At 40.0% G+C, this 24814-nt stretch overlaps 2 protein-coding genes across 2 annotated transcripts; one reads left to right on the forward strand and one right to left on the reverse strand.

Annotated features, from left to right (window-relative positions):
• Window positions 1–10435: 10435 nt before the first annotated feature.
• C4H6orf62 (chromosome 4 C6orf62 homolog) lies at window positions 10436–17429 on the forward strand. The gene is made up of 5 exons (XM_060774910.2): window positions 10436–12469; window positions 13306–13482; window positions 14548–14673; window positions 15503–15637; window positions 16153–17429. The coding sequence occupies exons 1-5, from the start codon at window positions 12341–12343 to the stop codon at window positions 16276–16278; spliced, it is 693 nt and encodes a 230-aa protein (XP_060630893.1). The 5' UTR covers window positions 10436–12340; the 3' UTR covers window positions 16279–17429.
• Window positions 17430–21101: 3672 nt separating this feature from the next.
• On the reverse strand, window positions 21102–24798 carry ACOT13 (acyl-CoA thioesterase 13). The gene is made up of 3 exons (XM_060774911.2): window positions 24642–24798; window positions 23996–24180; window positions 21102–21922 (listed from the first exon to the last, which is right to left on the reverse strand). The coding sequence occupies exons 1-3, from the start codon at window positions 24723–24725 to the stop codon at window positions 21766–21768; spliced, it is 426 nt and encodes a 141-aa protein (XP_060630894.1). The 5' UTR covers window positions 24726–24798; the 3' UTR covers window positions 21102–21765.
• Between the last annotated feature and the right edge of the window lie 16 nt (window positions 24799–24814).

A 24814-nucleotide genomic window follows, 5' to 3' on the forward strand; every position in this document is an offset into this window, starting at 1 on the left:
AACCAGCCTCAAATTTAATAATAATAAAAAGAAGAAGAAGCAGCAGCAGCTTTGGAAGGGAGCTGTAAAGGCTCTGTAGTCCAACACTCTTCATTCTGCCTTCATGCAGGGAAAGCAACGTGAAGGGCCGCCTGACATATGGCCAACCAGCCTTAAATTTAAGAATAATAATAATAATAATAATAATAATAATAATAATAATAATAATAAGAAGAAGAAGAAGAAGAAGAAGAAGCAGCAGCAGCAGCAGCAGCAGCAGCAGCAGCTTTGGAAGGGAGCTCTAAAGGCTCTCTAGTCCAACTCTCTTCCTTCTGCCTTCATGCAGGGAAAGCACAGTCAAAGCACCCCCGATAGATGGCCATTCAGCCTTGTTATTAATATTATTATTAATAATAATAATGATAGATTTGGAAGGGAGCTCATGTAGTCCAACCCCTTGCTCTCTTCATTCAGCACAAGCCAATTCAAAGTACAGCACCTCCCGGTCCCGGAAGTCAGGCAGGCAGACCGTTGCAAGAAGAGGTCAGCGCAGGCCTCCGTAGCATACCACAATATTCAAAGTATGTATCACTACATTGTACTCTTCCGCTATACCAGAACGTTATTAGTAATTTGACATGAAATATATAATATACAACCAATACTCTGATGATTAAATATTTTTCAGAATTGTTCCTTAATTAAAGGGCTAGATTGCTGGCAATATTTTTTAATAAATCAAAAATACAGCACAACTGCAAGTCTTTGATTCAGGAAATGTTTCTTGACTATATTTGAGGTGGATGTTTAGACGATATTCCCATTTTGGGAAAAATCCAGAAGATGGTCCTTCTGGGGTCATTCTTTCTCAGCCTTGGTTCACCTCCTCCATAGAAAAACCATCCAAAAGGTCTACCCACGTGCTAGAACGGTGCTTTCCACCCATATTTCCAATCCAGTTCTTATTCCTAAAGGACAGGCAGCTCCTGTGAAGATCAACTCCCAAGGCGCCACAATTTTGGAACATGATTCCGAATGTGACACGAATTACAGCACCTTTGTACAAGGCGACGGAGAAAGGAACGTTGTGAGTATTGCAAGCACATGATGGATTGAGAAGGTGGTCAAAACGGAAATCATCAGAAATATTGGTGGTCTCAGAGAAAGCAGAGGGAACTACGAGCAGCCTTGATGTTTAATTAATTGAAAAAGAACACAATTCAATCAAATTCAAAATAAAACCAAAATTGGTTTGACATGGGTCATATTCCTATCGGTAATATAAAAAACATACTTTCAAGCTATTATGTGCCATCATAAAAAAGAAACAACAGACAAAAGTATAAGGAATCATCATTATTTTTATTATCCAATAAAAAACAAACATTCCAAGGAGACCGTCCAGTGACTGCGTCGTCCTGAGCCGGATTCGAACTCCTACCATTGAGGGCTCAATCCAGACGCTCAGCGCATGTCGCCACCTAGGCACTCCTCGAGATTCTGCCTGGAAAACAGCCTCAAGAAGCCGACAGAATATGAAAGAGGGAGGGGGGAAGTCCTTGTGATGTCATCACACCACTCACTCACCTGGGAGAGGAGGTGGGACTAGCTGCAGGAATGGGCGTGGCCAAGATCAATAGGTCAGCAAGTTGGAAGGCAGGACTCGCCCAGGGAGGGAAGGAGGGGGCTTAGGGGCCTAAGGGCTTAGGGAGAATAGCACAGGCCGTCCAAGTCCGAATCTGGGCCACTTTACAAGGTCTTCGAAGCAGCTCCACTGGCTGCTGACAAGTTTCCAGTCCCAATTCAATGTGCAGATTATTACCTACAAAGTCCTATATGGTTCGGGTCCAGCCTATCTTCGTGACCGCATCTTCCCTATGAATCAGCACAGGCTTTGAGATCTGCTGTGGTGGTCTTATTCTCTGCCCCACCTCCAGCTCAAGTGTGATTTGTGGGGATGAGAGAGAGGGCCTTCTTGGTGGTGGCCCCTCAGCTTTGGTATGCCTTCCCCTGGGTTATTAGGCTTGCCCCCACACTACAATGTTTGCACAAGCAGCTGTAAACATAGCTCTTTACGTAGACTTTTGGAAATAGTTAAGACGTCTGCTAATCTAAGGACCAAACACTGGCACTTTAATGGTCAAATTTGAGCTGTGGCTGGGATGTTGTAGTATTCATTTTAATGCCAAGTAATAATACCAAATTTTACTGATTTTAATTGGGATCGGATTTTTATTTTTGTAATGTGCTATTTTTGTGAACTGATATTGTCATGGTCTAAGATATTGATGTGATTTTACATGTATTTTATGTGGTTATGGCTCTTGTATGTGTCTGTAAGCTGCCCCAAGTCCTTTTTGGGAGATAGTGGCGGGATATAAATAAATAATTATTATTATTTTACTGACACAAAAACACAGTATGTCACAGCAAATGAGATCTATATGCTGGATTTCGTATCACAAAATCACAAGTCGAACACTTCCCAAGCATCTAGGACTGTGTGGTGTATTTTCGAATGATGCGTGCAGTTCCAAGTAAGGTGGCTTTTTGCACCTGACAGATCATAATTTTGTCAATGTTGATTGTTTCCAAATGTCGGCTGAGATCTTTTGGCACGGCACCCAGTGTGCCAATGACCACTGGGCCCACCTGTACTGGTTTATGCCAGAGCCTTTGCAGTTCAATTTTGAGGTCCTGATAACGCCTCAGTTTTTCCTGTTGTTTTTCCTCAATGCGACTATCACCTGGCATGGCAACATCAATACTCCAGACTTTTTTTCTTTCCCACAATTGTGATGTCTGGTGTATTGTGTTCCAAAACTTTGTCAGTCTGAATTTGAAAGTCCCACAGTATTTTTGCGTGTTAATTTTCCACTACCTTTGCAAGTTTATGATCCCACCAATTCTTTACTGCTAGTAGGTGGTACTTGTGACGTAAGTTCCAGTGAATCATTTGGGCCACAGAGTTGTGCCTCTGTTTGTAGTCCATCTGTGTGATTTTCTTGCAACAGCTGAGGATATGATCAATTGTTTCATCTGTTTCCTTGCACAGTCTGCATTTTGGGCCATCAGCTGATTTTTCAATCCTGGCCTTAATTGCATTTGTTTTGATGGCTTGCTCCTGGACTGCAAGAATCAGGCCTTCTGTTTCCTTCTTCAGTGTTCCATTTGTGAGCTATAACCAGGTCTTCTCCTTATCAACTTTTTCAATTTTGTCAATGCTTTGTTGTGCCAGCTGTCAGCTCTGGTTTGTAGTGCAGTTTTCTTGTATTGGTTCTTTGTCTGCTGTGCTTTGAGAATTATTATTATTATTATTACTATTATTATTATTATTATTATTATTATTATTATTGGAGCCAGGGTGGCGCAGCAGGTTAATCTGCTGAGCTGTTGAACTTGATGACCAAAAGGTCAGTGGTTCAAATCTGGGGAGCAAGATGAGCTCCCGCTGTTAATTCCAGCTTCTGCCAACCTAGCAGTTCAAAAACATGCAAATGTGAGTAGATCAATAGGTACCACTTCAGTGGGAAGGTTAACTCTACTCCATGCAGTCATGCCGACCACATGACCTTGTAGATGTCTTTGACAATGCCAGCTCTTTGGCTTAGAAATGGAGATGAGCACCATCCCCCAGAGTCAGACACGACTAGACTTAATGTCATGTTGAAACCTTTTCTTCTCCTTCTTCTTATATCCTATACCTCAGAGGAACTGGCAAAACCACCTCTGAATATTACTTGCCTAAGAAAACCCTATGAAATTCACAGTCTCACCACATGTCAATTGACTGACTGAACTCTGCAAGACCAACAGTTTCTTCTTATATAAACTTTAAGTTACTTTTGCAGATTTACTTGTAATTGTGACCATTTCCTTTTTTATGCAGTGTGCTCTGTTCATGTTCTTTCATCTCTCCCTAGTTTTTGATATTTCAGCCAGGTGTTCACAATAATGGAACCACTCCTTAATCGGATGAAAAAATGTTTCTGCTGTGCACCATTAGGATTCGGTCAGTTATTCTACATTTATTCATGTTGGAGGGATTTGTGAAGCTTTCCTTGTTTTAAATCTGAAAGAACTTTCCTTCTGTCACAGAGATGATAGACCAGGCAAGGGCTAACTTCAGCCCTCCAGGTGTTTTGGACTCTAACTCTCACAATTCCTATCAGACACTGGGCAGTTAGGAATTGTAGGAGTTGAACTCCAAAACACCTGGAGGGCCGAAGTTTGCCCATGCCTCTGATAGGCTCATTTGTGTCTAACCTAATGCCTTCAGATTACATCACTATTTCAGCCCATTGACTACAATGGTCCCTAGTATTTACTAAAACAAGTTGTGACATTTCTGTTCCTTTCAACATTTTGCCAATCTTAATATTTCTTTTCTTTAATTCCGCATCTGAGAGCGGGTTTTAGTTTCAAAACAAATGAATACCCTTGATGTTATGACCGTTTGCACTTCAATAGACACTTGAACAAACACCTAAGTTTCCTATCAAGTTCAGACAAATTGTTTCAAAGGTTTGCTGCACAAAAGAATGTGTCATATAATTTTAATAAGACTTGGCAAATAAAATGTCACTTTCCATCTTTCCCCAGAACACAAGAATCACTTTTCCCATAGATGCTTTAACTTTTCCTAGCTTGCTTGTGTTTAACTATTATTCCACAATAAAAAATATTTTGCATCTTTGCAGAGTTGATTATTTTGTTTATGCCATGTGTCAAGTCAACAATGCTACTTAAATCCATTTCAGTTCCAGGTTCTCAAAATGGGGAACAGTCAGAGTTGAGTGTTTGTGTGTGTGCATGCAGGTGAATAATGCTGTACTGTAAATAAATACACTAAACAAACATACTGATATACAATACTTGTTTCATTTATCTTTCTACCTGAATAATTCTGTCAGCCAAAATGTTAAATCCAATTCAAGTCCAATTCAAGGGATATACTTTGGATTACAACTGCCAGCACAGCTACTTGACTATACTGCATGAGAAATTTTGAGCATTACAGTCCAAAAATGCCATCTCTATGTTCTGCTTAAGAAGTATCTATGGTTTCATGTGCTACAGTTGCCATGGGCTTCTTAATGATGCACCAAAGATAAACATAAGTAGGGAGCAATCAGGCCTCCAAGAAATAAAAGCAATTTGCACAGGACTTTCTAAAGTCTAGAGCAATAAACGATAAACTGACTTGTGAAATAAAATGCAAAGCGAGATTAACAAAAATAAATTATTTTAATGCATATTTCTCTCATGAAATATGCATATGTAAATCCTTAAAATACATATTTGTCAAAGAACAAGGGATAAACCCAAATAACATATACTGTATATACTCGAGTATAAACCGACCCGAAAATAAGCCGAGGCACCCAATTTTACCACAAAAAACTGGGAAAACATATTGACTCGAGAATAAGCCAAGGGTGAGAAATGAAGCCGCTACTGGTAAATTTCAAAATAAAAATAGATACCAATAAAATTACATTAATTGAGGCATCAGGAGGTGAAATGGTGTTTACATAAAATTGTAATTTGAGATAAGACTGCCCAACTCTGATTAAATCATTATTTTAACCTTCTTCAATGTAAATGTATTTACGTATCCTTCCAACAATAATAAAGAGAGTAAAATAATGAATGTAATAATAATAATAATAATGTAAAATAATGGAAATGCAATAATAACAGTAATAATAGAATAAAATAATAAATGTAATAATAGAGTAAAATAATAAATGCAATAATAATAAAGTATAATAAATGTCATAATAATAATCATAATAATAGAGTAAAATACTGTAAATGTAATAAAATAATACATGAAATAAAAATAATACAAATAACAATAAAATAATAAATAATTTTGACTCGAGTGTAAGCCGAGGGGAGCTTTTTTCAGCCTAAAAATGGGCTGAAAAACTAGGCTTATACTCAAGTATATACAGTATTAGCATTTTGGAAAAGAGATCAACATAAAAATGATTAATATTAAGGATCAATACGTGTCTCATGGGTGGTGGGTGCACATAGAGGTTAAATGTATAAAAATATAGGATTTTTATACATTTAACTTATTTATTGTATGTTTTATGTTAATGTTAATGGTGCGTTATTTGTATAAATGTTTATGATGAATAATGAATAAATTAAAAATAATAATCTAAAGCTGGGCTTGAAGATGTATAAAGCTATCCATGTAAGACTATGATAAGTTTCCCACTAACCATAAGAGGGAAGTCATCACAGCGTGGCCATTGTGTGTACTGGCTGTCAGCCTCTTGGCACTCTAGTTCTTAATCCACTTACTTGGAAGGAGCTCCCTATTCAATGCACTAGAGCATGTTTCTAAGCGAATGTGAAGCCATATAATGGCTTGTATCCTAGGATAAATGAACAGAAGAAAACACACATAATGGAAAATCTCCAGAAGTCCTTTTTGAATAGTGCTGGAGGACACGCAAACCACCCCAAATTGGACAGACCACCTAAACTGACCCCATCCCTGACAACTACTGTGAAACATGCTGCCATAAGAGCAGTTTGCTGCTCCCAGTAGGTTATAATAATAGATATAGCAGCAAACAAAGAACTCCCAGAATCCCCTAACAAACATGCTGGATGGTCATGCTGGCTGCTGGCCATTGTAGTAAACAAACAAAAAAACGATTTCCCAAGCTCAGTTCTTGTGGGTTTTTTCGGGCTATATGGCCATGTTCTAGAGGCATTTCTCCTGATGTTTCGCCTGCATCTATGGCAAGCATCCTCAGAGGTGAGGTCACCTCAGACCTCACCTCTGAGGATGCTTGCCATAGATGCAGGCGAAACGTCAGGAGAAATGCCTCTAGAACATGGCCATATAGCCCGAAAAAACCCACAAGAACTGAGTGATTCCGGCCATGAAAGCCTTCGACAATACGATTTCCCAAGCTTTGTTACAGGGGGCAGGACGAAGGTTGGTCCTTTTTGCTTCTTACCAGCCCTTAGCAATTTATTTTCTACAGTTACCCCAATGAGGGGTAACTGTATAGAGCCCCCGGTGGCCCAGTGGGTTAAACTCCTGTGCTGGCAGGACTGAAGACCGACAGGTCGCAGGTTTAAATGCGGGGAGAGGCGGATGAGCTCCCTCTATCAGCTCCAGCTCCTCATGCGGGGACATGAGAGAAGCCTCCCACAAGGATGATAAATACATCAAATCATCTGGGTATTCTCTGGTCAACATCCTTGCAGACAGCCAATTCTCTCACACCAGAAGCAACTTGCAGTTTCTCAAGTAGCTCCTGACACGACAAAAAAAAACAAACCAATGAGGGTTAATATTTAGGATAAGTTAGCAAAATGTTTATTTCCTTGTCTTACAGTTTCCTTCTTGATTCATTCTGTGTTCCTGTTATGTAGCATTTGACTTTTCTTTCACATCTGTGCACGATCATCAGCTGAAATGTCCTTTCAGCATGCTTTCTGCTGAATTCCCACTAGATGGCAAGGTAACATTAAGGGTGAATGCCTATTTTTAAGAACCATTAGCTGAGAGCTGCTAGACTTTGGAGAGAGTAATCACGAGCACGTTCATAAAATTGCTGTGGTGATATGGCTAGTCACAAGCCAGTGAAATTGAGAGAAATATGTTCAATAAATTAAATGCAAGAGAAGAGATTTGGGGGGGGGGGGGGCTCTTTTGAAATCAGTGATTTTGGCTTTATCATCAGAGAAAGCAAATTGGTTTAGCTAAGAGAAAACAACCTTAACCAAGAAACTGATTATTACTTACTTACTTACTTAGGCGATTCCTCGTAGTCCAAGAATGATGGTCTTCCAAGTTTGGTGTCTTGGCGGTGGGTTCGTAGGTGACTGTGGAGCCCAAATCTTGATCTGCATCTTCTTCCACAATGAGGGCATTGGTTTCCAGGTGGAAGACGGTCTCGGACGGGGTTGGCTTGACGCGCCTTCCTCTTGGCACATTTCTCTCTTTCACCCTCCATTCGTGCCTCTTCAAATTCTGCAGCACTGCTGGTCACTGCTGACCTCAAGGTCCAGGGCTTTCCAGTACTCAGAAACTGATTATAGATAGGGTCTGAATACCCAAATGTCAAGTTGTTCCCACAAAACACAATAAAACCACATATCTTGAAGAAGACATGCTGGCAAAAAAAAAAAAAACCCTCAGAGAAATTGATATTGACAAAATCCCCATACTCACATTGCTACAGTAAACAACAATAACCACTGAGACAAAACATTCACCACCTCATTAACAATCACCACACCAATTAAACAACTAAAGAAGGCTAACTAAGAATATTATATTACCCAAAGAAGATAAAACTCCATGAGCTGAAGACAAACAGTCAGTCCTTTACTATGTTCCTCTACTCCTACTTCTCAGAATATTAAACTTTCATTAAAAACTAGCTGTCCACTGCCACACATTGCTGTGGTCCAGTCTGTTGATCTGGAAAATAAAGTAATGAGGAAGTGTTGGTTTCTAATATATGTAATTTCTTTGTTTGTGGGTAAACAGTATTTCTTGCTGTTTCTTTGTCAGTGTTGATGTGGAGATTGTCTGGTTTGCCCACCCTGGAACATGCAAGGTATCATTGTCCTTCTTTAAGGGTCCCTTTCAAATCTATGATACTATATCTCTCTCTGTGTGAATCATATCTATCTATCTATATCTATCTATCTATCTATCTATGGCTGGATGGCTCTTTGTCAGGAGGACTTTGATTACGTTTTCTTGCCTTGATGAAGGGAGTTGGACTGGATGGCCTTAAGTATTTTCTGTTGGTCATGGGGGTTCAGTGTGGGAAGTTTGCTCCTATTCTGTCATTGTGGGTTTCAGAACGCTCTTTGATTGTAGGTGAACTGTGAATCCCAGTGACTACAACTTCCAAATGTCAAGGTCTATTTCCCCCAAACTCCATCTGTGTTCATATTTGGGTGTATTGAGTGCTTATGCCAAGTTTGGTTCAGATCCATCATTGTTTGAGTCCACAGTGCTCTCTGGATGTAGGCGAACTACAACTGTCAAACACAAGGTCAATGCCCACTGTGAAGTCTCGGCCTGTTTATTTCCCAGTTGGACTGTTCCATTTTGCCAAGTTTAGGGGAGAGCTTAGGTTCCCCCTAGAGGCCGAGTTCGATTGGTGCAGCCCATTCTGACTCAGAGCCAGAATGGGCTGGTGATAGAACTTCTTATGGCATTCTTTGTTGGTCATAGCTTGAAGTTAGTTAGCCAGATCGTGTCTGGTCTGGCCTAGCAATTTGAACAGGCCATCCTTATCACATATTTGCCAAAGTTTATAGATTATAGATAGATAGTTCATATACATGTAATAGTTAACAGTTATATTTGCCTTCGAGTTTATACTATTTGTGATAAAGAATAGTTATATTTGACAGTTTATAGATTATAGAATAAGCCATAGAATAGCTATACTTACCTCATAGATTAGAATATATTTGCCTCATAGAATAGTTATACATGCCCCAGAATTTATAGTTTGTTACCTCAGAGTTTATATTTCACTGTTCTAACTCTATCAAATTTGTTACCTCAGATTTACACCTCTGTATACTTTGTTTTATTTCACCTTGTTTATTTAGTAAACAATTGTTGAATTTAGTCTTGTCTCTAGTGTTTTATTTTGAGATATTAAAGTAATTTAGGGCATACCGATGGTCACTGGGAAAATAGACAGACACATTTAGTTTCTCATTAGATCTTCCTGGTGTGCCATCATACCCACCAAAGCCTTCTAGTGTTTTCTGTTGGTCATGGGAGTCCTGTGTGCCAAGTTTGGTTCAATTCTATTTTTGATGGAGTTCAGAATGCTCTTTGATTATAGGTGAATTACAAATCCCAGCAGCTACAACTCCCAAATGACAAAATCATAATTTTTTGAGTGATGGTCACTCCTTGTGTTGTGAGACGCTTTTGTTGCCAAATTTGGTGTGATTTCGTTCATCGATTGTTTTGTTTTTAAGGTACTCATTATGCACAGAGCATTTATATATATATATAGATAGAAGATAGATGGGGGGAAAGGTAATGAATTTAGTACCATGAATGCACATTTGTATTTCACATCCTGCACTTTGTGCCATTACGTGCTGTCCAAGGATTACACAATGTAACACAATTTGAAAAATGTTCTGTTTGTGGTTTGAAAGTGTTATTTCCTGTTTAATTGTGTCGTACCGGCTGTTAGGAATTGTGGGACTTGAAGTTCAAAACACCTGGAGGGCCGAAGTTTGCCCAGGCCTGATATACAAGATCAGCTCCCCCTATCCTTTCTCACCACGTGGTACAGTCCACGTACACTCAATCTGCACACTACGCGCCGTCCAGTTGTCAGCTCTTTCCCTCTCCTCTCCCCCCCTTTCCTTCTCCCTACATGGTACGTCCCGCGGTAGTGCGCCTGCGCAGTGCACCAGGGGGTGGAGCCAGCTTGTGTGTGACTCAAGCGAGAAGGAGCGGTGCCGGCTGCCATTTTGAAGGCTCCTCGTTCGTGTGCGTCGTCAGCGCGAGAGAAGGCGAGGCCCGTCCTTCGGCTGCGAGGGGACAGGAGGGAGGCCTTCTCTCGCTCTTCGGCCTCCTGCCCTTCCTTCCTTCCTCCTTTTCCTTCCTTCTTCCTTCCTCCCTTTCCGTAGCGCAGGGACTGCTAGGCCTCCTCCCTCCTCGTCCTCTTCCTCTTCCTCCTCCTCTCGGCCCGTCCTCCTTCCTCCTCCTCCTTCCGCCGCCGCCATTTGCTGCTTCTCCCCGGCGGCTCCGGGGCGCCGAGCGTCGGCGATGGGGACCAGGCTGCTGGGGCTGAGCAGCAGCGGCAGAGCGGGCGGCCCGGTGGCCTTGGACGGCGCCGCGGGGATGCTGAGGGAGCTGGGCGGCTTCTTCTTGGTGGCCTTCTCTTGACATGGCTCCGGCCCGGCCCGCTTCCCACAGCGCCGCCACCGACGCCTCCTCGGCCCCGCCCGCCGGCTGCGGGTAGACAGGCAGACCGACCCACAGACAGACACACAGACAGGCAGCCTCCGCCTCCTCCTCCTCGTCCTCGATTCAGACAAAAGAGAGAGAGGGAAGCTTCTATACTTTCCTTGTGATCCGGAAACAGCTCCAACAGTCAGCACACAAGTAATAATAAAGGATAATCCTTTATTATTATTATTATCCTTGTTACCTTCTTCTTCTTCCCCTCACCCCATTCTTGTGAAAGGAAACTAATACCCCCCCCCTTTTTTTTTGGGCACTTTTCCTCTCCCTTCTTGTTTATTTTTCGTCCTCTCTTTTCAAGGAGACCATGGAGGCCTTGGCGTGAGTAGCACAGGCTTCAGGAAAAGAAAGGCAAAGGCCTACTCAAGCCTGTGCCAGGCAGCAGAGAGAGGAGGAGAAGGAGGAGGAGGACTTCACGCGCTTCCATCCCGGGCATCCATTGGCAGAAGGGAGGGCCGCCCTTGCGGGATGTAGGCCGAGAGCAAGAACGCGACTCGGGGACCCCAGCCTTTGGGCCAGAGAGCAGCACCCTCAAGGGCCCCCCTTTCCACCCTCTTTGTATCAATGGCCATCATGATCCCCTTCCTCCTCTCTGACAGACCCAGCCTCAGGGCGGCCACGTGCCTCATTACGAGCAGGATGAAGTTAGAAATGACTCTGCCCTTTGCCAGACTCCTTGCTCCTCTGCAAACCAGCACCGCGTTGTCTGTAGCCGATGATTTTCTCCTTGGTAGGGAAGCGTCTTACCTCCTGGGACATCCACGCCAGTTCTGCAACCCCTCCTTTGCTTTCTACCAAATCTAAAATTCTTCCTTTTTTAAAAATAATAATAAATAAAGCCAGGCAGCATAGCAATATAAAGAAAAAAATCTTGATAATAATCAGCAGAGTCATGAAGCTGGGTGAGGTAGAACACTGTCTTTGATTTCTATTTTTGTTTGGGTTTGGGTCAAAACCAACAGTGCCCAAATGGATTGGGTCCATGCCGATTCCCGGGTTTTTTTACGCATACAAATTGTGATAAGATTTCCCCCCCATTCTCACCCGTCTCTCCCCGTGGTTTAAGCTGTGTCTATCAGTGTATTTTCTTCAAATTTCTTTGGGCTTTTAAAACTGCACAAGCATTTTGTCCCAACGATGGTTGGACGACTCCTTATTTTGTTTTATGACCCCTCTAATAAGACAGTCTCGTAGAACAAATGCCAGAGGTGCATTTTTGGGTTGCGCCTGAGTTTTATTGATTCAGCCGTATGAGCAGGAATAAAATGACTTGTTTCTGTTGTACTCGAGTCTTATGAAAAAAGGGCCCATAGCTTAGTGACAGGTTTCCAAAGGCTTTAGTACCACCTGTATTACAAAATGGGGGACCCAAACTCCCGGAAGAAACAAGCTCTGAACAGACTTCGTGCTCAGCTTAAAAAGAAAAAAGAATCTCTAGCTGACCAGTTTGATTTCAAGATGTATATTGCCTTTGTATTCAAAGACAAGGTAAATCGCAGTTCTGATTGTTAAAGACTTGTGTGTTATGTGACTTCAAAGTTATTACTATTAATAGTCCCCAAACTGATTTTAGACCAAGACTGGATTATACTAACAAAAATCAATTAGTAGCTTTTATGTTAAGCTTAGACTTGAGATTTTTTGTGAGTCTGAGTGTAGCTTTTGTAGCAACTTTTGTTAGTAATGACTACCAAGTTCTTATTTAATGAAATTTCATGATAAAATCACTTTGTGTTATTTTGTTCATAGATGGTTTTGTAATAGATGCTATATTAAACCTTAATATTTTTAAAAGGTGGAAATCTTTTATTAGGACACAATTGGTGTACATAAACTTGGGGAATGCCCAAAATGGGTATTTTAAATACATTGATTGTGAGAGATTTATCTTAATGCATCTTGCATTGGTGCTAACAGTGCTAGTAGTACTGAACTTGAAGAATGGGCATTGCCCATTCACACTATCTCTTAGTTTGACTGTTTTGCATTCTCCAGTTTTTGTGTTTGAAGTTCCTTAACTGTTAAAAGTATTGTAACTGCAAATGGATTATGGATGGATAAGATGCTATGTTTATTTATTTTATTTACGACATTTATATGCCGCCCTTCTCACCCCAAAGGGGATTCAGAGTGGCTTACAAGATATATAGACATACAATATATTATATTATTATCATGGTACAATATAAGTATTAAATATTACGATATTGTACTATACCACTATATTGTAATATTATTAGTAATATTACATGTAATAAAAATATATAATTATAATATATATGTTCTAATTGTTTGAGATAATTTTGTCTGTCTTCTTTGATTAGAGAAAAAAGTCAGCGCTCTTTGAAGTGTCTGAAGTGATACCAGTAATGACCAATAATTATGAAGAAAATATCCTGAAAGGTGTGCGGGATTCCAGCTATTCCTTGGAAAGTTCCATAGAGCTTCTACAAAAGGATGTAGTACAGCTGCATGCACCCCGTTATCAGTCTATGCGCAGGGTAAAATCTTTCATTTCTTCCATTTTCAAGTGTTTTGTTAAATGTTTGATTCTGGTTGTGCTCCTTGATCAAATGTATAGATCAATCAGCCATATTTAACCCAGCTGATTGACTGGAATGATGTTGAAAGGCAATGCAAAACATCTGAAGGACAATAGATTGTCCTTTTAACATAGTGTGCTACCATTCTGAAAATTTAATAATAGAATGTTCATAATAGAAATGTAGATTTATTATTAGGTATTTACATATTTATACCCTGTCCTTCTCAACCCGGAGGGGGACTCAAGGCAGCTTTACATATAGGCAGCCATGCAATGCCATAAAACATACAATTAACATAAACATTTGAATTAAAACCACACATTAAAACATTTAAAACATTACATCAGCTGTTAAAACCAAGCCATCCACAATCATAATCTGGGGCCATTCCAGTAGTCATCGCACATATTCTGTATCCATTTATTGCACTACAAGTATTATCTGAAGGCTTGGTCCCAAAGCCTTGTTTTCACTTTCTGAAGACCAGGAGGGAGGGGACAATCTAATATTACTGGGGAGAAAGTTCCACAGCTGAGGGTCCCACAACTGAGAAGGCTCTGTCTCTCGTCCCCACCAAACGAGCTTGCGAAGAAGGTGGGACTGAGAGCAGGGCCTCATCAGAAGATCTTAACATCCGTGATGGTTCACAGAGGGACATACGTCCGGACCGATAAACTGGGCTGGAACCGTTTAGGGTTTTATAGGCTAAAGCCAGCACTTTGAATTGTGCTTGGTAGCAGACTAGCACCCAGTAGAGCTGACGTAACAGGGGAGTTGTATGGTCCTTGTACACCACTTCAGCTTCCAAACAGTCTTCAAAGGTAATCCCATGTAGATCATGTTGCAGTAGTCTATTCAGAATGAATCTTGACAATAAGATCAAATAAATAGGGGAAGTGCTAGTGTTAGTGATGTAAAAAGAATGTTACACTGGTGAATATAGTCAATAGTTTTCCAGCAACCTGTATAAACAAGTTACCATATTACACTGTTGAACACTGTTTTTTACTTCCTTTATAGGATGTGATTGGCTGTACACAGGAAATGGACTTCATTCTTTGGCCTCGGAATGATATTGAGAAGATAGTCTGTCTTCTATTTTCTAGGTGGAAGGGATCGGATGATGAGCCCTTTAGGCCGGTTCAGGTATAGTGAATGTTTCCAAGTAGTGTGCAAGTAAATCCAAAAAAATTGTTAGCAACCTTAAACAAAATTGCCCCTTTCTTCTGTGGTCCCTGAAATAAACTTGTTAGTGTGCAAACATGTTAAAACTTTGATGCTTGAGTGCAAGGTGTTTTAAGTTTAATCTATTAAGCAGTAAGCAGCTATTTCAAGGCCAGTTTATGTTTGATCAGTCATTAGTGCTGCTTTTATCTGGTCTTGGGCCAGTAGAGTATCCTACTTTTGTATATAATTGGCACAAAATGTGTAATATTTTGAAATAACATTCTTACAGTTTTCCTTTAGTAGTGGGAAATGATGGATGTCTTACTACAGGGTTAGTCAAAATGAATAGGCCAATAAGAAAATTAATTGTACCCGAATTGGCCTATTCATTTTGACTAACCCTGTACTACAAAAAGTTGAGCTGGATCTACTGATAGATTTTTGTATGATTTGTTTAAGCGCTAATGGAACTTTGATCAAAAGTGGTTTAGCAAAATCAGTAACAAGTAACTTAAATTACAATGCTGGTATGGGTGCAAGGATGGGGAAGTAACCAGAAGTGTTTTTGTGGTGGAAGAATTGTAGGCTCCACATAGTTCAGGAACTCATTTCCTGAATTCAGAGTGCATGTATGCCTGGATCTCAGTAATGGATTTGGAGTTACAGCTTTTTAAAAGAGTTCTTGCAAGAATGAAGTTTGCCCATCCTTATTGTACTTGAACGTTTTTGTGTGACTTAAAAGAAAATAGTTTTGGATTAGTGTTTCCGATACATTTTTATTTAGTGTCTGATATTTTTTTCCCTGTAGGCCAGGTTTGAATTTCATCATGGTGACTATGAAAAACAGTTTCTGCATGTACTGAGCCGAAAGGACAAGACTGGAATTGTTATCAACAACCCTAACCAGTCAGTGTTTCTCTTCATTGACAGACAGCACTTGCAGGTAAATGAAGACATAACTGCTGTGGGTATACTTTGCCTCATTTTTTAAAGTGAAAAGTTGTCATAACTTACATACCAGATAAAACTTTCAAGACAGAATACAGAAGCTGTTTAGATGCTCAGGTTTTCTTTTAATGGCGTAATGTGCAATATCTGTAGAAGTCAACACCGGGATGTATTGCTATACACCATGTCGGTTTCTTTTCTGAAGACAATGAAACATTCACATGTTTCTTTTATGCTATATAATTGAACTTTGTCTGTATGCACCATGCTTCCCATTCCAACAGTTTACACCCAGTTGTTGTGAAATACAATGTAATACATGCCCTCAGGAAAAATACAAAATTCTGGTCTGAGCAGGCACCACATTTCTTGCATTTTTTTTCACCGTGCTTTTCTGTTGCACTGGTTGTTTGGTCTGTATATAGTGGAATGTCAAGCAGAGAGAATGTTTCCTTTGTTTTTCCAGGAAGGGCTGTTCATAAACATTATTTCTGACATTTCTCTTTCCAGACTCCAAAAAACAAAGCTACAATCTTCAAGTTATGCAGCATCTGCTTGTATCTGCCACAGGAGCAGCTCACCCACTGGGCGGTTGGTACGATAGAGGAACACCTCCGCCCTTACATGCCAGAGTAGGGCACTGGCCAGCAAAATGGGGAAGATCACAGAATGCAGGAGTGTGTTTTTTCACTTTTCTCGCCATTTATTCTTTCGGAGTTGAAGAAAATGGACACATGTTCAGAACACTATCCATCGTGGAACTTGATCATCCTGGATTTTTTTTAATCATTTGTATCTCAGAACTTTAAATTTTTTTTAGATGTTTTCTGCATGGACCTTGTGAAAGAGAATGCTCTGCATATTTCTTCATTGTATGAGCATCCTACCAAAATGTGAAATGAACGGACTGTAATACACTGAAAGAAATGTATCTGAGAGCACAAAGTGATCATTTTTGGTGGTGTTCCCATTTGTGCTGGTCATGTCCCCCAATATCAGTATTCATAGGGTGAGAAGTGAATGTAATGGTGTAAAAGCCTTATAAGCTTTGCCGTTAACATGATTGTATCAGCTGTGTCAGATTCATTCTGATGAAAGTTTATGGCTTGTTACAGTAGCTGGCTAACCATGGGAAAGAAATCTCAAGGAATAAAAGCATCTCATTTGTTGTAGGCACTATTTGCCTCTCTTATTTTGCTTGGCCATGTTTTAAGTTTATTGGCATTCTCATTTTTGGATCTCTTTCCCCAGTTTGCTGTATAACTAAATATAGATGGTTCTGTTGAGTTGAATACATTTTTACAGACCTGGAGTCTGAAGTAGCCTGACGCAGCTAAATTTAAAATAGGGGCTGCAGAAACTATATTGGCAGAGGATTATTTTTTTTCCTGAGAGTTGACTCCTTGCTGGTGAACTACGTAGGAAATACTGGTTTCCAAAACATTTCTTACAGAAAACCCTCTGAAGTTCTTTTTGGGAATGGGGGTGGGGCAGGGAGGGTGACTTAAGATATTCTAAAGCAGTTGTGGATTTAATTGTAAAATATTGTTTGGAGTGTCAAAGTTGGTTTGACAGAACATATTTTGTTTAAGATTGTGCAATGAACATAAGGAAGACTACTGTATAGTTTTGGCAAAGAATGCTTTGCTTAAGGGTTGAGTAATTTTACTGAAGTAAATCTGTATAAGCCTACTCCCTTTGGGTAAATCTAGTGCTTATCTGTTCAAAATTTGTATTTAGCTTTTGTTTGGAATTGGAAAAAAGGAAATAAATTAGTTGAACAATGATGTGTTCTGATTCTATATCAAACATCCCTGAGCTTGCAGCATATTTTAACACAGTCTTGGAAAATGTTCCGTGTAATTCAGTTTTATTTTACTTAACTGTAAACAGATAGTCTACACAAGTAAAATAGTTTCTGTTGCTTTATTGTATGGAACACAGCAATTTAAAAACCTGAATGTCGAATACATGTTTTTAAGAGTGCGAGTTAAGGTACTAGAGATCCTCAAGGCTTTGTACCTTCCACATATTCAACTTTTTGGCAGCTTGATAGAAACATTTAAGATTACTGTTTAGAACTCAGTGATCTCTTTGATTTCCTCTTTCCTTTTCACACCTTAATTTAACATCCAACAAAGCAACTAATGCACCTAATAGGTTGAAATAATGGTTTGCATGGTAATACAGTCTGGGCATCCTTTATCTGGAATTTTAAAATATGCCAAAATTGTCCACAAGGGTGGCTGAAAGGTGACACCTTTTCCTGATAACGTTTCCCTGAAAATAAGACAGTCTTATATTAATTTTTGCTCGCAAATATGCGCTAGGTCTTATTTTCAGGGAATGTCTTATTTTCCCATAAAGAAGAATTCACATTTATTGTTGAACAAAAAAAATGAACATTTATTATATAGGGTACCGTAGTTGTCAGTATATAATAAATATATTGGACCTCACACACAGGGCCACAAAAATAAGAGCTGTAAAGTACCTGGCTCCTACACACTGTCTGGAGACTGTGAAGTAGGCGTTTCTGTACTTTTAAAAGCCAGTGTGTTGGAATTGAACTGCTTCCTGAGCTGTTTTAAGACTGCAAAACAACCCTCTTGCAGAATACACAAAGCAGGGGAAAGCTTCAAATTGCAAAATGGATATTTCCTTTTAAAAATTAATTTTAATCATTTATTTTGCACATAAGCAAGTGGTGCAAACCAGCAACTTGTGCAGGTTTGGCAATGAGAAGTAGCCCTCTCCCTTGCTAAAAAATGCAAAACAAAGAAAGGCTTGTAAATATTTTAAGTGATTGAAGGGGCTATGCTTGTGAACTTGTGGAAGTACTTCATTGGAAACCCCACTTGTGAGTTTTTGAACTTATGGGGTTGCGCAGTTCCTCCAAAAATGGGCTGTGGACAAACATGCAATGCACGGATTGGGAGAAACAAGTCCTAGAAGTTACAGCAAACTAAAAGTGCTGGCAAGTTTCAAGCACTTTAGGAGCCAATTGCTGCAATAAGAGTGGTTATTATTCTGGCATGCTGCAGGTCAAAGAAGTGCAGATCCCATCATTCTTGGGCAGCATACTACTCATCTCAGGAAATGTGCACAGTGGGAGGAAGCTCGGATCCTAAGTAGAGCCAGAAGTGGTGATGAGGAGCAGCTGCCCGTTGCCACCCTGCCATGGGACTGCAGCTGCCTCAAGGTTCTCATTAAGAGTTACTTGATTTAGAAACAGAAACTCCTTCTAAAATTGTAAAGAGTTCACTTTTGAATCAAAAACTACAAGTCAGCCCCTGCTTCTGAAAAAATTGGTCAAGAAACACTAAGGACACAGGAAGACAGTTCACAAAGCACCATACAAGACCATGTGATGCAAAAGATGTTACAAAATCTAAGGAAAGTAAATGAAAAGACGATACAGGAAGACACTTCACAAAGCATCACAGAAAAACCAGATACTCCTGATCGTGCAATACAAAACAGGCATTCCCTGAGTGATAAACATCCAAATTATGAATGTGTCCTAGTTAATGAATTACAGTGACGGGGGAGGGAGTGTGTTGACTGTCAAGTGGTTTTGCTGGCCAGCAGGAAGACAGTTCACAAAGCACCAAACATGAACCAGATGTTTCAGAGAACACAATGCAAAATATATTAGAAAACCCAAGGAAATTAAATAAAAGGACTATAGAGGAAACTGAGTCTTCATTAATGCAAAATATTCTTCAGGTATTAAAAGACTCACAGGATGCCAGAACTGAAGGTGCTGCTAAAGCCCATCATAATTTGTGTGGCTGTCACTAGTTTATTCACTGTGTGCGTGCAGATACATCTTATTTTTAGAGCAGTGGTTCCTAACTTATGGTTCAAAAGAGCAAAAAATATGGTCAGCAGGTCACCATTACTACACCGTTGCCTCGAAACCATATGGCAATGAGAGTGACTGGTCTTGCGAAACCCTCTCACAGTGCCAAGGCAACAGGGATGTTGGGGAGGCTGACTACCCACGAAAGACCACATTGGCTCTAGATTAGTAAATATGGTTTTCTGTGGGCGAGCAGATGGTGACTACTGGATGGCATATGTTCTGTATCAGAAACTAGAACTGATGTGGTCTGTCCAATGCAATTTTCTGAATCAGCACCCCAAATAAACAAACCAAATCTAAAACTGAGCAAAAACCTTTTTGGTACTAATGTTGGGAGAGTGGTCTCTGGTCAAAAAAAAATGTTGGGAATCACTGTTTCAAAAAAGAGAGAGAGCGATAATAACAACAACAACAACAACAACAAAACAATATAATATATTGTATATACATATATTTATAATATAATGTAATGCAATATAATATGATATTATGATTGTTTATATTACATGTAATATTACTAATAATATTACAATATAATTGGTATAGTACAATATAGCAATATTTAAAACTGATATTGTACTATAATATATTGTATGTATATATACCTTGGAAGCCACTCTGAGTCCCCTTCGGGTGAGAAGGGCGGCATATAAATGTCGTAAATAAATAAATAAATAAAACAGGACTAGGATGGAAAAAACACGAATAAAATCACAGGATCTAAGAAAAGATAGGGACTACTGCCAAGAGTCAGACACATGAACTGGTGATCAATAACACCAAGAAGTGTTGCATGATGCTTGGGCGGTGGAGATGAAATGCATATATTCACAGAAATGCACATGCTAAGAAGTCAATGCCAAGAAACACATATTCAAATTGTATCTGTTCAACAGAAGCTCTCGAAAATTTTTCCAAAGGTAAAAAAGTCAACAGACAAAAAAAATTCAGACAAGCTTTTAGAAGTGAAAAGGAATTGTAAGTGCTCTGTTGTTTTGATTGGATTGTTTGTTTTTAAACTCTTTTTAGAGTATGTTTTTAATATGGTTCTTAGTTTAATTCAGTTTTAATGTGACTTTTAGTATGCTTTTAATTGTAATCTTTTCAATATGTAAGATGATTCGAGTCCCCATTTTTGGGGAAAAACAGACTATAAATAAAGATAACGATAATAAATATGACTGCTCTAGAAGGTACTATGAACCACTGACACCTTATCAAATACACCACCATATTGAACATTGTTCCTAAATATCCTATTATTTGTGGTGCTCTAATCTTCGAGACTTTCACTAAATCATAGTGGACTAAAACTGACAGACAATGATGTTAGGAAATTAAGAAATGTGAATTCTAGCCAAGGAGGTATGGCATTTTACTCACTGGGCATTCTTTGAAATCAGTTCTGAAAAGGAACTAGTACACAGTTAAGGAAATTTTACAAGACCAAATTTTCATAACAGATAGCAAATTCTCAAGACGCTCATCATTCTTTAACAAAAGACCCACAGGATAGATTCAATAATTCCAATGTCTATTACCTCTTTACGCTTCAAAATTAATGAATATGAATCAATAACTTAGCAGATAATTGATGAAATAATTAGTGTTTAATTGATGTGACATTCATCCAATACTGGAGTCACAGTACTCAAAACAGATCCACATAGTTCCAATAATGTCTTCTGAATAGAGCAATAGGGAAGTCACCTTGGACTCCTGCAACCATCCCAGTTTGGATTTAAGGTAAAGATAAAGTCTCCCATTTGTCGAAGGGAAGAAGATCCAGTAGAAATCCCCGAAGAATATTCCGCATTCTTCTTCATGTAATGGTTTTGTGTGGTTTTTGCCATTGTGGATGAACCCCTGTGCTTTTACTGGTGGCTTATCTACCCTAGCAAGTGCTTAGCACTGAATGCATGCTTTGGTGATTTCTGTGAATGCTACTCTCCAACTGGGTAGGAATCTGGCTAATCTTGACTACACCACACTGCCATTCCCGCTCCACCATGAGGACAAATTATCACCTGCATTTATATTCCACTCCCCGGGAGAAGAGATCTGAAGATAGTCCATCACCAAAGATGCATAAAGAAGAGGAAATCTGAACTTAGCACACCAACTTACTGTAGATGAACAGTAAACAAGACGTACATAGTGAACATTCATCTTTCATACTTTAGTACTGTTGTAAAGTTACTTTGTTCTCCATTCTCAAAGCTCTAAGCTTTTAATTGGGCGCTCCCTTAGTCCAATCAGGATCCTAGGTATTTGGTATGCCTTCCTTGGGCTATTAATTTTCCTGTGGCTTTGTTTGTTAAATCCACAGTGGTAAAAGCCAGCCTTTTTCCTTGCTTCAGGATCTCAGCAGTGATCAGGATTTCATCTCCAATTTTAGCTGCGGACACATAGCTTGAATGGGACAAGAAAGAAAGAGGACAAGACTTAGATTTACAACCCATTTTTTTCACTGTCCATGGTTTCTCATTTTGTTTTATCCTGTCACCCCTATGAGGTAAGTAAGGCTGAGACAATTACTAGTCCAAAATAATGCAGCAAAATCCACAGCTGATGTTGTATATGCAGCAGACATAAAGTTGCACTGTGTAGTTGTAACTAAAGCAAAGATAGGGAACATGTGGCCCTCCAAATTTCACTTAGCCGAATGAGCACTCTCAATGCTAAGAGACCGTGGAAGTTGCAGCATACATTGCTCATTCCTGGCATAAAGTGTTGGAAAAACTGGAGTTCAAAGTCCCATTTTGACAATAAGGCTCACTGGATGGCCCTGCCCCAGTTATACACAACTTATTTCACAGGGATGTTGGGAGGCTAATGCAAGACAAAAGGACCATCTATAATGATCTTAACAGATTAGAGAGATGGGCCAAAACTAACAATATGAAGTTCAACAGTGACAAATGCAAGATACTCCACTTAGGCAGAAAAAATGAAATGCAAAGATACAGAATGGGGAATGCATGGCTCGAGAGCAATACGTGTGAAAAAGAGCTTGGCGTCCTCAAGTTAAACATGAGCCAACAATGTGATGTGGCAGCAAAAAAAGCCAATGGGATTTTGGCCTGCATCAATAGGAGTATAGTGTCTAGATCCGGGGAAGTCATGCTACCCCTCTATTCTGCCTTGGTTAGACCACATCTGGAATACTGTGTTGACAAGCTGGAATGTGTGCAGAGGAAGGTGACTAAAATGATCAAGGGTCTGGAGAACAAGCCCTATGAGGAGCTGGGCATGTTAAGCTTGAAGAAGAGAAGGCTGAGAGGAGACATGATAGCCATGTATAAATATATGAGAGGATATCATAGGGAGGAGGGAGCAAGCTTGTTTTCTGCTGCCCTGGAGACTAGGACGCAGAACAATGGCTTCAAACTACAAGAAAGGAGATTCTGTCTGAACATTAGGAAGAACTTCCTGACTGTGAGTGCTACTCAACAGTGGAACTCTCTGCCCCAGACTGTGGTGGAGGTTCCTTCTTTGGGTTTGGGTTCAGGACACATCCTCCCCACCCCTCCCATGGATATTAAAACTGGTGGATGCTTAAGTCCCACTGCACAGTGCAATATAAAACAGAGTCCCTTCTATAAAATGGCAAAATAAGGGATTGTTTTTTGGATGGGTGAGGGGGAGAGTTTTCATGCCATGGATTGTTGAATACATAGAAGCAACAACTGTGGATATAGAGCGTCAAAAGGAGTGTTCCTTTTGCTTGAGAATCATGAGAAAACCTTCCAAACCACTGAAAAATGTGGCTGTGTGCATATCTTTTCTGCCAAAAACGTCCTACTCGACAATTTGCCTGGCACAAAGCCAGAAGTAACATTACTTTCAAAGGACCACCAAGAGACTAATGTAACCCCTGAGGAAGGACACTGGCCTGTACTCCTTACAAGCTGCTCATCCTGGCATAAAGGAAGTCTTTCCAAATGTGTTGAAGAATAAAGTACCACAACCTAGGGTGCATCTATATACTGTATAACTAATGCAGTTTGACACCACTTTAACCACTGTGCCATAACACTTTGTAACACAATTTTTGTTCCTGAGTTATAAATAAAATTTTCTAATTGGTTCTATCATAAAAACGTGGGAAAAGTTTATTGGACATCCTCTGCAGCAATTTTTTATAGTTTTTCAATGAATATCTCAGAGTCTCAACCAATTGAACAAAGTTTGTGACAGCCACAAAAACAAAGTTTCTGGAGTATAACGACTACTTTCAAAGTAGATACCACACAATTAAATAAGAATAACACTTTCAAACCAGGAACATGGTGTAATGCTATGAAGAATTTTGCAAATTCTTTAGCACTCACCAAAACTACAACTCCCATGACCCCTTAGAATTGAGTCAATGCAGTTAAAAGTAGTGCCCAACTGCATTGAATCTATAGTGTAAATGCAACCCTAAACTCTACATATAAGTGGGATCAAAAATGGCACAGCTTCCATATCTTTGATACCTACGTAATATTCATGTCCACACTGACTCCAGGTGCTCCTCGTTCACTGTGCAGTAAAGCAGCTGTTGACACTACATCAACAAGTGTTGCCGTCAGCCCTCCATGCAGAGTTTCTCCCCGGTTTGTGTGCTCTTTTGCTACCTCCATTTCACAGACTACTTTTCCAGAGTCAGCAGAAAGAACTGTCATCTGGGAACAAGGAGGAAAAGAAAAGAAAACCAACTTTGTTAAGTTCCAGTAAACCATTTACAGGCCATAAAACTGAAATATGATGCTCTGGGGCAGAGAGTTCCACTACTGAACAGCTCTCACAGTCAGGAAGTTCTTCCTAATGTGATGTCCCTCTCAAAAGCGTAAGCAGTCAATGTTTTTCACAGCTCAATTGGGCAAGATCTCACTTTGCTGTCCTGACCAAGGTCACCTTAAGAGGTCAATCAAAACAATGAGGTCAGGCTCCAATATCAACCTTTGTCACGCCTCAGACTTTTGAGGGGAAAGGCTAGATTTCGTCTCAGGTTTTTGTTTGATAAAGGCCAAGCTCTGAGCTTTGTTTGGGATGTCATTTCAGTTGGGGAAAGGCCAGGATTTCACCTCAGGATTCTCTCACACTCTCTCGCTCTTTCACACCCACACACACACAATATGGCTACCTTGTTTAGCACTCGATCAAAACCCGACGTCTCCGTGACGGCCTTGATCACTTCGCGAAGGGACTGGAGCGTGAGGCGATTCATGGCAGCGAAAAAGCCCCGGAGAAGCAAGCGGGCCCGCGCTGGCGCCGCGCATGCGCAGTGGGTCCCTACCCTCCCAGAAGCCACGCCCC

The sequence above is a fragment of the Anolis sagrei genome, chromosome 4 (assembly GCF_037176765.1).
Source record: "Anolis sagrei isolate rAnoSag1 chromosome 4, rAnoSag1.mat, whole genome shotgun sequence".
Taxonomy (NCBI): Eukaryota; Metazoa; Chordata; class Lepidosauria; order Squamata; family Dactyloidae; genus Anolis; species Anolis sagrei.

What these genes read in the sequence shown, in the direction of transcription:
- ACOT13 (XM_060774911.2), bottom strand. Translation starts at nt 24,725, where the DNA reads ATGAATCGCCTCACGCTCCAGTCCCTTCGCGAAGTGATCAAGGCCGTC. An exon ending in TTGATCGAGTGCTAAACAAG is followed by an intron (nt 24,181 to 24,641) that starts GTAGCCATATTG and finishes CCTTGTTCCCAG; the next exon opens with ATGACAGTTCTTTCTGCTGA. An exon ending in AGTGTGGACATGAATATTAC is followed by an intron (nt 21,923 to 23,995) that starts GTAGGTATCAAA and finishes GTCCCATTCAAG; the next exon opens with CTATGTGTCCGCAGCTAAAA.
- C4H6orf62 (XM_060774910.2), top strand. Translation starts at nt 12,341, where the DNA reads ATGGGGGACCCAAACTCCCGGAAGAAACAAGCTCTGAACAGACTTCGT. An exon ending in CCTTTGTATTCAAAGACAAG is followed by an intron (nt 12,470 to 13,305) that starts GTAAATCGCAGT and finishes TTCTTTGATTAG; the next exon opens with AGAAAAAAGTCAGCGCTCTT. An exon ending in GTTATCAGTCTATGCGCAGG is followed by an intron (nt 13,483 to 14,547) that starts GTAAAATCTTTC and finishes CTTCCTTTATAG; the next exon opens with GATGTGATTGGCTGTACACA.